General features: G+C 34.1%; 3 protein-coding genes across 6 annotated transcripts in view; 1 reads left to right on the top strand and 2 right to left on the bottom strand.

The window, feature by feature from the left end:
* The window catches only part of LOC136818198 (adhesion G protein-coupled receptor L2-like), a 71,662-nt gene that overhangs the window by 36,479 nt on the left and 22,599 nt on the right, over nt 1-12,584 (top strand). For all 4 annotated transcript variants that reach the window (XM_067074557.1, XM_067074554.1, XM_067074555.1 and 1 more), the window contains 5 exons: nt 1,375-1,579; nt 2,231-2,378; nt 2,621-2,757; nt 10,587-10,712; nt 10,815-10,934. In XM_067074557.1, the coding sequence (XP_066930658.1) occupies nt 1,375-1,579; nt 2,231-2,378; nt 2,621-2,757; nt 10,587-10,712; nt 10,815-10,934 (736 nt within the window). The remainder of the gene's footprint in view (nt 1-1,374; nt 1,580-2,230; nt 2,379-2,620; nt 2,758-10,586; nt 10,713-10,814; nt 10,935-12,584) is intronic.
* Nucleotides 3,035-5,981, bottom strand: LOC136818241 (MATH and LRR domain-containing protein PFE0570w-like). The gene is made up of 2 exons (XM_067074616.1): nt 5,827-5,981; nt 3,035-5,043 (listed from the first exon to the last, which is right to left on the bottom strand). Exons 1-2 carry the CDS (start codon nt 5,918-5,920, stop codon nt 3,365-3,367), a joined length of 1,773 nt encoding a protein of 590 aa, XP_066930717.1. The 5' UTR covers nt 5,921-5,981; the 3' UTR covers nt 3,035-3,364.
* LOC136818200 (myb-like protein X) lies at nt 7,057-10,071 on the bottom strand. The gene is made up of 2 exons (XM_067074558.1): nt 9,958-10,071; nt 7,057-8,866 (listed from the first exon to the last, which is right to left on the bottom strand). Exons 1-2 carry the CDS (start codon nt 10,049-10,051, stop codon nt 7,194-7,196), a joined length of 1,767 nt encoding a protein of 588 aa, XP_066930659.1. The 5' UTR covers nt 10,052-10,071; the 3' UTR covers nt 7,057-7,193.

Below are 12,584 nucleotides of genomic sequence, written 5' to 3'. Positions count from 1 at the left end.
TCTTAGTCAAATTACTCAATTTTTTTATGAGATAGATGTTTTTTTTTTGCTCATGAGGGCTTACTTTTAAAGAATATGTGTGTTAGCCATGAAATTTTGGTTGCTTTGAGTGTTTTTATTGAAAAACTGGCCAAATTTGATATTTTTTTATAAGCACATTATCAATTACTTAGGTGTTAGCTTTTCTCGAGATTGGCTCTTTCATTCTTTATGACTTTTTGCACAAAGATGCATAACTATAATCCCTCGAATGTGACGTAGCCCGATTTTCAAAAAAAAATGTTTTTGGGCAAATATGGGCCAAAAAACGGCTAGAAAAAGGGTTTTTTGGACTTTGTGAAATATTGGATCGTTGTTTTTTTCTGATATTTTGCATGAAAGTAGGTAAAAGATGGGTCAAGCAGATTTTTGTAAAAAAAAAACTTTTCAGCTCAAAAAACGCATCTTTATCTATAAGAATCACCATTAATAAGCATACATCAACAATGTAAAAATAATAGATAACAAATAACCTCTAGAAGGCACTTCTCCCAAGAGAACAACCATTGTTTTCCTATTGAAATGAGCACCCTTATTAAAAAGCTCTGTGTGCAGTGCGTGTTATGCTTTTAGCTAGATTTTGACACACTTTTTGACATCCACTGAATTGATAGAAAATTTGAATTGTTATTTACTGCAAATTTTGGAATTTTTTTCAAAAGATAAAGGTACCAATCTTTAGACAAATTGACTACGGATCGGCCTGATACCACTTAATCTTCATCTGGATAAATAAACGCTCATAAAATGCTGTTATCTGAAAATTATATGTGTGATTTGAAATGTGATATCTCACGTATGAAAAGTGCATGGAGGTTGCATGATACAAAATAAACAGATGAATGTTTATAGAACAATAATATCTAATTAAAAAATTCCTTCTGTGAGGCTGCCTATAGGAAAATACACTTTTTCTAACCCGAATTTTGGAAAAATATACATCACGTGATCGATTCTGTCCAATAGAAGGTTGCAAATGAAGCAAGTTTTTATTTAATTGCACTTTTTACGATGTAAAATGCCATTAATATGGTTATCTATTATTTTTACATCGTTGCATACATCAATGTTCTTAGCCAAATTACTAAATTTTTTGATGAGATAGATGTTTTTTGCTAACGAAGTCTTGAATATGAAAGAATATTTCAAGAGCATGAAAGTTTCTAAACGTTTTTTTTTATAAGAAACAAACGACTAGTGTTAATAAATCGTCACTATTTGTGTTCTGAATGATTGTTTAACGTTCATATGCTCACTTAGATATCAATTATATATATGTTAAATGCATAACAGGTAGGTCCATAAAAGTATCACTTGTTTCTCTTTGACATTTAGGTACGAATCTCCAAGCAGAATCAGCGATCCCTTAACCAATACACATTTGTCAAGAACCTGCCACCGTTACCTGGAGATCGTGAATCGATCACTTTCATGTTGAAAAGCTTGGAACCTTCCACTAAATATCGCATTCAAATCACCAGTATAAATGAACTGGGCTCAAGAGATCCAGCTGAAGTGTTTGCAACAACTTATCAAGAAGGTGAGGCCTTATTATTTATAAGAATAATTTTATAATAAAGAGTTGACAAAATATACCATGAAACTCTGAGTTTGAAACAAAGATATTGTGTTAACTTTTTATTATAGCAACGCTCTATTAACTTATCGAGCACTCTATGAGGAGAAGATAAAAAACTTTTACAATAAGAATAATTTTAAAAACACAAGGTTTGAATTTTGACCCTTTGAACGTCAACTCTTTTTATTCTTTACAACGATCAATGTTGAGAATAATGTCATGCTCAGCCAATATTTTACTGTTTCGTTATATTGATGAAAAATGAGCAGTGTATTTAAAGTCGAGGAGAGTTTTTCTTCAATTTGTACTAAACCAGTAGCGTAGACTTTGAGAGGGGGTGCAAAATTTGTGTAGGAGAGCAGCTTTTAACAACACAGTAATTATCTTTTTATATTATAAATAGATAATTACAGTTTCATAAAAATCTGCTCTCCTACACAAATTTTGTGCGCCCCTCCTGTCTACGCTACTGCTAAACATGAGCTATTATTTGAAGCCATATATTAATTAATTTCTGGAAATATTTGAGTTTATTATTCTGGAAGTTACAAGAGTCTATATAGCATTTCACTGATTTTAGGTTTAATTTTTTTTCCAATTTTATTTTTCTAGTCAAAGAACTGACAGAAGTATCCGAAGTTGAAGTAACTCGCTCACATGAAAAGCAGATCACTCTTGTATGGAAACCGTTAGTTCCTGTTAAAAAAGCGCCGCATCTCAAATATGAAATCAGATACAGAAAGTTCCTCGGAAAGTACAGGTATGGCGATGTAATCAAACCTTAGACGCCGAGGAAGTCGTGCATGCGTCCGAAATAGTTTAAAATAGCCCTTGACCACCTGATTTTAAAGTTATAGACCGAATACTTTTTGAAAGAGTATAATGGTGCCAATGGCACCAAAATGGGCTATAGTCATGGGGCATTATTGGCATTATTGTATTAATACGCGGGGGGGGGGTATTCTCTTCATCATGATCGTGAAATCTCTTATCACTTTACAGAGGAATTACACTCGCCTCATCAAACCTCACGCTACAGGGATTGGAGGAGAAGACATCATATCTCATCAATATTCGACCGCTACTCGAAAACGAGGCTGGACCATGGAAACAAAATGATTTCTTGGTTAAGACTAAAGGTAAGGTTGCTTTACTGCCAAATAGAGTTAGTTTTGTTCATTTATATTTAAGTGAAGCTGAACGTGGCAAGTAAATATGATCCAAAATCAAACTATATATATCCTTCAGGTACTCTCTTCTCAAGTTTTACGGTTATCGAGTTCATTGAAGGTGCTTACTGCTTATTGTTTAGATGATCAGGCCTGAACAGGCCCCTTGCTCTATTCCCATTTGGAACAAGCGGTCTCAAGTTCAGCTGTCGGTGATGAAGGTGATTGAATTAAAAATCAATTACGATATATTTTACGTTTAAAAAGTTATTTTAAAATAATAAAGTTGTATACGTTTTCCCTAAAAATGCCATGTTGTTAAAACTTACAAATCATAGATTAAAAAGTCTACCTTTTGGGTACCTAAATTCTCCCAGTAACATGAGGGGATCATTGGTGTATTTGCAGGTGGATGAAAAATCTCAAAACTTAAAGAACAAAAAAGAAAGAGGCTTTTAAAGAGGAACTGAGGTTAAAGAAAGAATTATCTATGGCATTTTCTATGGAATTTTCTTTTCGCATGATTATTGGGTTGGAATAAAAATGTCCTTTGTCAAAGATTTTCAAATTTTGAATGTTATACACCAACCGGCCAATCACTGTCCTCGAAAAGATCATCTATAACCCCCAGATCAAAACAACCAAATTTGTTAAAGAAAAAATCAAACCAATCTGAAATCCAGTCGAAAAATCCTTTGAAATATTCGACTTTCTCAGTCGACATCTTTTTGTCATCAACTGCCGCATCTTCCCATACTTCTTTATCAGTGTCATCTAAACCGGCTAAAACACACTTCAAAAGATCCGTATCATTAAGACTATCAGAAATTGATTCTTTGTAAACACACAATTCTTTTCCTCCAAGGTCCTCTAATGGTTTGTCATGTGATCGAGATTCGAAACGATAAATAAAGCGCTCTATCGATTCGTTCTCGACTATACGCGATAAATCTTCGGTGATTATTGGTTCCACTCTTATCCCATTGTCGTTGGTTTTTGTGGGGTCTTCGGTTGTTATCGTTTCGCTCTTGTCGTATTTCGTTGTTGAAATATTTTCTTGATTCGTGATGTCATTTTCTTGGGTATTATTCGATTGCTTTTTCGAGATTGCAGAAACTCCAGCATCTTCATTCGAAAAGTTTTCAATAGAAATCTTCGCAAAATCCGTCTGAGTCTCTTTGTCTTTTATTTTCTTTTCTGAGATAATATTATTTTCTTGATTCGTCTCATTTCCCCCCATAAGAACAACTTCTTTAGTGGTATGTTCTTTTCCAGCGCTATTTTCGTTGCACGTTTCGTTTCTCTGGGTACGGCCACGGTGGTTCGAAATATTGTCTGCGTCATCAACACTCTCCGCCTGCGGACATGCTTTTGAATCGTTCTTTACAATACCATTATTCTGTTGATTTAAACTACCTTGCTCTGCACTGTTAATTGGACACGTTTTCCGGTCGTCAGGCTTTCCATTTGAAATTGCACCTGTGAGCGTGTCTTCTCGGTTACTTTGCGTCTCACTATTTCTAATAGTCGGCTTCGTGACGTCAAGTTCCCAGATGTCAACGGCAATATTTTGCTTTCGCACAACTTTTCTTAGTACCGACCTTTGAATCGTATTCATTCTGCCTAAACCCTGTTTTTTTACAACAGTTTGGGCAAAGTTTTTCCGATTTTTAACAAGGTTGTTAATCTTTGTGATGGTACCTCTGACTCCCATCTTTTGGATTGTAACACAATTCTTTGATCGCTTAATTTTCTTCTTTTTGACGCGAATTTTACTATCACATTTCAATTCACGTATTAATTCATTAACAACATGCTTGTGACGTAAACAATTCTGATGGTCATGATAACGGTCTGCAAAATTGTCATCGTCAGCAAAAATATTTTTGAAATCATCTTCGAAGACTGAAAAACCGAACAAATTGAAATTGTTTTTATAAGGCTTGATATTGGAGAATATACGATCTTTGATAGTCTCAGGACCAGATTTCATCTTCACTAACGCCATGTATCTGTCTGCGTACTCAAGATAAGAGTATCGTCCGAATATGGAATCGGAGTATTTCTGCTGTCTAACTTCTTCGTCAAAAATTGTCGAAAGGTCGTCAAGGCACCCAGTTCCTTCAGTCAGGTAGTCTAGTGAAGGGGTTCGAAACAATTTTTCGATCTCGTTGTCAAGGAATATTTGATTGTTTTTGTTAAGGCGTCTCATGCATTTCTCGACCTCGTATTTTTTGTGGTAATCGAAAACTCCACCTGGAAATAAAGAAACAGTTATTAGTAGAGGAAGGTCAGAGGTGTGAAACATTCGATGGCATAATAATAAAGACGAACAGATATGTATATAGTATGAAAAAATATAAATGTTTTCTCCTGTCAGACCTACAAACAACAAAGAGTGGCTGAATTCTTTATCCTCTTAGAGAGACGACGTTACAATGAAAGGATAATCAGTCCCTCTGTCTTTATCATATATATATCGTAGAAAAACTGGTTGGAACAACCCCATAACAATTTCTCTTAAAAAAAGTGAAATTGGCCCGTTTCGCATAATGGTAGCCGTTATCCTCGTGTATCTTTATTATGTTGCCGGTCGACGCTGTTTACAACCGCCCATTAAGACTCTTTTAAGGCTATTACACGTTCGAAATGGAATAGTGTAATCAGAACTGGTTGTCCTCTTATCACCACTTTGTCAGGCACAAAGTATTAAAATTTTAGACTAATAGAGAAGATCCTGATGACCTAGGAATCATCGTAACTGTAAAATGACATACAGTATGCGGAGAAAAATGATGGCACCGTATCTCCATCTATTTGGTTTAGTTACAGCAGGCTATTTGGCCCATTCTCGAAACCGTGTTAACGCAGTTATGCGACCTGTCAGCACCCTTGGACTGACTACCCGCAATTCCCCTCAGAAGACAGGATGGTACAGGTATCAAGGTTGATGACCACTATACCAGAGTGCCTGTAGAAAGGTATTGCAATAGAAATAGAAATACAAGAGATCAAAGAGCAGTTTGAGACTTAACTAACCTTTATCAAACCCATAACATGTTATGATTTCGGTTGAACCACATAATCGATTGTCCCAGTGATAATACACAACATATTCCGGTGAACAGTCCATTGAGATGGCAAACTTGACTGTCCCCAAGAAAAACCAAAGTCTTGTGTTTTTTTCGTCAAAAAATATTCGAATTTATCAAACAGCATTTTCGTCAATGTAGGGACTTCTATTTTCATAAAAAAGAATTGACGTCACTTCTGTGACACCTACACTGAAAAGTTGCCCCACAAAAACATTATCGACCTTATCCCAGGCTGAAGAGAGCAAAAAACTAGAACATTCTCGGACCTAATCCTCAAATATCTGAATGTTAAGCAAATAAAGGGTATAGAAATGAGTTAAAGGTCTATTCTACTTAAATCTCCTCCAGGAATTCAGAACATAAGACTCTCGGAAAAATTACGTGAACTTGCGGATAACGGAAAAAATGTGTCATGGAAATGTGCCTGTTTCCATTTTAAGGAATATATTTTATACAAATTGTATACTACTTCTCTAAATGAGCGCCCTAGTGATAAATTTATAAAAGAGTAAAAAAATATATGTCAAATATAAATATGAATACTTTAAGTTAAGTTAATAAATCTGTTAAGGGTTTATCGAAATAATTTCTTTCTCAAAAATATCTTTCTTTCGTTGCATTAAAAACTACGATTGCCATGATGTCTTAGCTTTATTCGAAAGAGAATTTAAAAAATGTCTGGTGTACATGTGAGATTTCAGAAAAAATTTTAAATTGTAGTTTTTGGGAGAAAATGCATACGGTTAAATTAATACACTTCTCTTCTCCAGATGCATAAAATCATCGTGGGCCTCGTTTTGAAAAGTATTATTACTTAGTTACTTCAACGTCTTTCAGTATAATGTTTATATTTCTTAAACGTTTATTCTGTTTTCATAAAAAATGCCGGTCAAAATTGACAACCTATTTGGGGGAATAAATACATTTGTGATCGGAATAAGATGATTGTATTACAACATGAAGCTTAAAGTACTGTGAAGGTATTTTCTTTCTTCTGAAAATTGTACATTTGTGATTATTCTATTTCAAAACGAGGCTTGTAACGATTTTGACATCTTGGGAAGAGTTTATTGGGTTAGATGCAGTAGCGTAGCCAAGAAGGGCACAAAATTTGTATCATAGGAGAGCAGATTTTTATGCCATTATAATTATCTTTAAATACTTTAAATAATCCTTAATCTTTAAGTAATCTTTTGATACCATGAATAGATAATTACAGTGTCATAAAAATCTGCTCTCCTACACAAATTTTGCGACCCTCTTGGCTACGCTACTGCAGATATTTCAATGTTTTTCAAATTCTAATTATAATTATAATTGAGTTTTCTCATCATCATCATCACTCCAATCACAATCATCGATCCAGTCAGCTTCGGTGCTTCGTCCACCAAGGTTGATAATCCTTTCCAAAGTACAATTCAAAAAAGTTGTGAATAAAAGAATCGGAAAATAAATGAATAGAAAAATTAAAAGTAATGCATCATTCTCAGTTCGCAGATTAGGTGCCACAGATTCGTTTTCTATATCATTAAAATCATTCAAACTGGCAAAAATACAGTTTGAAGAGTCCTCAGCTACATTACCTGAGACTGATTCTATATACTCATGCAACCTATTCTCGCCGATGTCTTCTACGGGTTCGCCAGGCGACTGCTGAGATTCAAAACGAAATATGACGCGTTCCGATTCGTTTTCGATTACACTATCTAAATCTTCGGTGAATGTTTCTACGACTCGCTTTTCTCTCTTTCTTCCATTTCGATCATCGTTTGCGGTTGTGTTATCAGTGTTTTGTCCTGTCTCGACTGATTTGTACTTTGATGCAGACTTATTTCCCTGAATGGGAACGTCATTCTCTAAGGCTTTATTTGATTCGTGTTTCGTTGTCGTGGTACTGTTAGTTTTGTCTTCATTCGGAATATCTTCCGCAAAGGTTTTCACGGGGTCGGTTTGTGTCTGTTTTTCCGTCGTTGTCACAGGCTTGCTTCTTATATTTTCATTACTGTCACTTTCGTTTTTGTCGGTACAACGAACTACTTGGCTATGAATTCCTTCGGTATTACTGGATTCCGTTTCAGCCCTGGAATTAACATTAATTCTGTTTCTTAATCTTGAGTGGCTATTCAGTATACGATCATCCTTTTGCGATGAAATATCCTCCACGCAGCTATCGATGGGTGTTCCTCTATCAGCAGGCTGGGCGTTTGATGGTATGGCGCTATTGTTTTCGCCCTCTCCTTTATCAAGTTCAATACTTTTCACTCCCTGGTTTGCATCGTCTTTAACGCAAACGCCAACGATAATTGTTCTATCAACATTGATACAGATGTCAGTTTTCTGATCTCCAAGAACGTTTCCTGCATTCAATTTTGACTTGCCAATATTTAGGTCTTGAACTTCTTGGTTTTTGGTCCTTAACTTGGTAACGTCTTTGACTTCAATTTTCCAATTTTCATCAATGTGCTTTTGGGCACTCTGAAATCTCTTGTCTTCGACGCAAACTTTAGGATCAGACTGTAATTCATGGTCCAATTCTCTTGCAAGCTTCTTTTGATATTCATTCCTCTGGTGCTCTGTATAACGATCAGCGAAATCGTCGTCGTCAGCAAAAACGTCCTCAAAATCATCTTCAAAGACTGAGAATGCGAACAAATTAAAATCGTTTTTATGCGATTTTATATCGGTAAACAATCGATCTTGAATCGTCTCAGGATCCGATTCCATCTTCGCTATATTCATGTATTTGTCCGCGTAGATAAGATAAGAGTTTTGCCCGAATATGGAGTCTGAATATTTTCGATGTCTCGTCTCTTTGTTGGAGTTTGCAGTGATCTCGATGGATCCTCCTTGCTCGGTTAAATGATTCAGGAAAGGGATTTGGAACACTTCTTCGAGCTCTTCGTCCTGGAATATTTGATTGTCTTCGTTAAAACGTCTCATGCATCTCTCGATCTCGTATTTTTGACGATAATCGAAAAGTCCACCTAGAAATTGACGGTATGGATAAACAATTATTAAGAAGGTGGTCATTTCGAAGTGACGTTAGTCTGATCAACGATGTAAAAATAATAGATAACCAACTTGCCTTGATTCTCAAAAAACATCCGTGTTACGGTTGTAAAAATATTAATGACATTTTGCATCGTAAAAAGTGCAATTAAATAAAAACTTGCTTCATTTGCAACCTTCTATTGGACAGAATCGATCACGTGATGTATATTTTTCCAAAATTTGGGTTAGAAAAAGTGTATTTTCCGGCAGCCTCACAGAAGGAATTTTTTAATTAGATATTATTGTTCTATAAACATTCATTTGTTTATTTTGTATCATGCAACCTTCATGCACTTTTCATACGTGAGATATCGCATTTCAAATCACACATATATTTTTCAGATAACAGCATTTTATGAGCGTTTATTTATCCAGATGAAGATTAAGTGGTATCAGGCCGATCCGTAGTCAATTTGTCAATTTTTAAAAAAATTCCAAAATTTGCAGTAAATAACAATTCAAATTTTCTATCAATTCAGTGAGTGGATGTCAAAAAGTGTGTCAAAATCTAGCTAAAAGCATAACACGCACTGCACACAGAGCTTTTTAATAGAGTGCTCATTTCAATAGGAAAACAATGGTTGTTCTCTTGGGAGAAGTGCCTTCTAGAGGTAGTTGGTTATCTATTATTTTTACATCGTTGGTCTGATATAATATCAATGTTTTTTAAACTGATCTGACCTTCTCTTTATAACCTAGACTTTGTATTATTATATATCTTCTTTTTCCGCTACCCAATCGCTCTTAGAGGCCGATGCTTCTAGTGTACTGTAGCCAGTATTCTAAATCCTTTAAAATGATAAACCGAGTCTCCTGGTAAATCACTGGAAAAAGTAGAAATAAGCCAAGCTAATCACCGAATGACTTGTGGAAGAGGAATTGTCTGATCAAGTTTCGAAATGATATGTAGGGTTTGAATAAACCTATAAAGTATATATGATGAAAATAGAAAAAAAATTACTTGTTCTACACGATTCAAAGAAAGAAAATATGAATAGTTTGAGATGGAGACTACTTAACTGACCTTTATCAAACGCATAACATGTTATGATTTCTGTTGAACTACATAGTTGATCATCCCAGTGGTAATATACAACATATTCCGGTGAACAGTCCATTGAGATGTGAGAACAAAGTCAAGAAGAACCAAACTCTATGTGAAAACTTTTTATGAAAAACGACAAAAATAGCATTTTTCGCAATGCAGGGTCTTCAATTATTTCTATAAAAAGAATTGACGTCACTTTTGTGACACACCCACAAAACCCTGAAATGTTTCAAAACATCACATTACGTTTGCGCATTTGTTAGCCAGGGACACAGTGAAATATTTCTCAAGTCCAAAATGATGAAATGGGTGAAATTACTGCAGAATTAAGAAGTCTTGCGTGAAAGAGAATCAGTACTCGTCGAGTTCAGGAGAGCTTAAATGTAGTTTTTCTCGAAAGGAAAAAGACGCCAAAAGTTCTCATGGGACCAGAAAAATGTTGGCATTTCTGGGCATTTTGGTTATGGACCTCGAGCTATTTACTTTCATTTTAATAGCACTCGCAATAAGGTCTTCGCTGATCTTTAAAACCAAAAAGCACAGCCGGTTGCCATGGGTACGAAAACGAAAATGTTCAACTTTTTCAATTTCTTCTATTATTTTAGATCGCAACGAATGTTTACAACCATACGAGAATTATTGTGACGGTTTGGCCAAATGTGTCAACAAGCCTGATGGTTTTGTTTGTGTATGTCCGAAAGGCTACCATGGCAACGGTCGTGTTTGCCGGAGTAAGTGTTTCTCGACTTATTTGATACAAAAAGTCAACCCATGGATTTTAATTTCGGTTATTCTAACTGCATAAACTTTCTATTTTAAACGTTTAATCTTAGAAACACATGAATACGTCACTTCGTCTTTTTACTGCGCACGTGACCAAAAGCGAGGTGTTGACTGGCCGAAGACATTCGGTGGCGACACAGCAGAAGTTCCCTGTCCTGTCGGTGCAGAAGGTGAGAAAAGATTTGTTATTATTTATCCATGAATTATTATTTCTCAACTGCTTCAATAAAGCTGCTTTAGTTACTGAGGCACACACGGTTCAAAGACTACGCAACAGAAGTCTGAAAAAAGGATGAGTGAAAAATGAGAAAAACGACTCCCGTTGTTTATAATTCGAATAATATATAAATATGGGTGTTAGATTAGAATGGAATGATTGTTATGTACGGTGGCCGAGAAAGCTCAACCAAGATTTAAATTTTCAAAATACGAATTTAAATATTCAAAATACGAATTTTAATATTCAAAATACAGATTTAAATATTAGAATATGAATTTAAATATCAAATTTCAGATTTAAATATTAAAATATGAATTTAAATATCAAAATACAGATTTAAATATTAGAATATGAATTTAAATATCAAAACACGAATTTAAATACTAGAATATGAATTTAAATATTAAAAATACAGATTTAAATATTCGAACATGAATTTAAATATCCAAAATACGGATTTAAATATTAAAAATACAGATTTAAATATTCGAATATGAATTTAAATATTCAAAATACGAATTTAAATATTAAAAAAACAGATTTAAATATTCGAATATGAATTTAAATATTCTAAATACGGATTTAAGTATTCAAAATACAGATTTAAATATTCGAATATGAATTTAAATATCCAAAATACGGATTTAAGTATTCAAAATACAGATTTAAATATTAGAATATGAATTTAAATATTAGAATATGAATTTAAATATTGGAATACGAATTTAGATATTAGAGTACGAATTTAGATATTAGAGTACGAATTTAAATATTAGAGTACGAATTTAAATATTCTAAACACGGATTTAAGTATTCAAAATACAGATTTAAATATTAGAATATGAATTTAAATATTAGAATATGAATTTAAATATTGGAATACGAATTTAGATATTAGAGTACGAATTTAAATATTAGAGTACGAATTTAAATATTCTAAATACGGATTTAAGTATTCAAAATACAGATTTAAATATTCGAATATGAATTTAAATATCCAAAATACGGATTTAAGTATTCAAAATACAGATTTAAATATTAGAATATGAATTTAAATATTAGAATATGAATTTAAATATTGGAATACGAATTTAGATATTAGAGTACGAATTTAAATATTCTAAACACGGATTCAAATATTCAAATATGAATTTAAATATTTTCTATCGGACTTAAATATTGGAATCTGATTTTAGCGGACCTTAATATTGTAATTTTATTAATATTATTGTGTCAACAAAAGCTGGCTCGCCTAGTTGGCCCAGGCCATTTGGCGTACAGCAGTTTTAAAAAAAACGAATAAGAGTCGATCGTCGATATAAGGGGAAAATTACCATTCAGCCAGGTCTAAAAAATAGTTTGAGGGGTCCCTATTGAGCTCTGGGCCAAGTCAAGCTAGCGAACGAATGACATCCCTGAAAAGTTAAAACGGCTTGACGTTGGCCCAGTGGCATAAGGCGTTCGGTTCACACACTAGCAATCCCCAGTTCGAAGCGTGACAGGGGCACCTTTAAAATCTTTTATTTCATGTTTTTTGGGTGTAGATTCCGAAAAAATAGGTCCAAAGTCCTGAAAAGTTGACAGAAGAGCGCTACGGGAC

This window comes from Clytia hemisphaerica, unplaced genomic scaffold (assembly GCF_902728285.1).
Source record: "Clytia hemisphaerica strain Z4C2 unplaced genomic scaffold, Clytia hemisphaerica genome assembly, whole genome shotgun sequence".
Taxonomy (NCBI): Eukaryota; Metazoa; Cnidaria; class Hydrozoa; order Leptothecata; family Clytiidae; genus Clytia; species Clytia hemisphaerica.
The sequence above is the reverse complement of the archived record's forward strand: the minus strand, read 5'-3'. Positions and strand labels throughout refer to the sequence as shown.

Coding starts and splice junctions, on each gene's coding strand:
- LOC136818241 (XM_067074616.1), bottom strand. CDS start 5,920: ATGGACTGTTCACCGGAATATGTTGTGTATTATCACTGGGACAATCGA. Junction 5,044..5,826: donor ATGTTATGGGTTTGATAAAG/GTTAGTTAAGTC, acceptor CTTTATTTCCAG/GTGGAGTTTTCGATTACCAC.
- LOC136818200 (XM_067074558.1), bottom strand. CDS start 10,051: ATGGACTGTTCACCGGAATATGTTGTATATTACCACTGGGATGATCAA. Junction 8,867..9,957: donor ATGTTATGCGTTTGATAAAG/GTCAGTTAAGTA, acceptor GTCAATTTCTAG/GTGGACTTTTCGATTATCGT.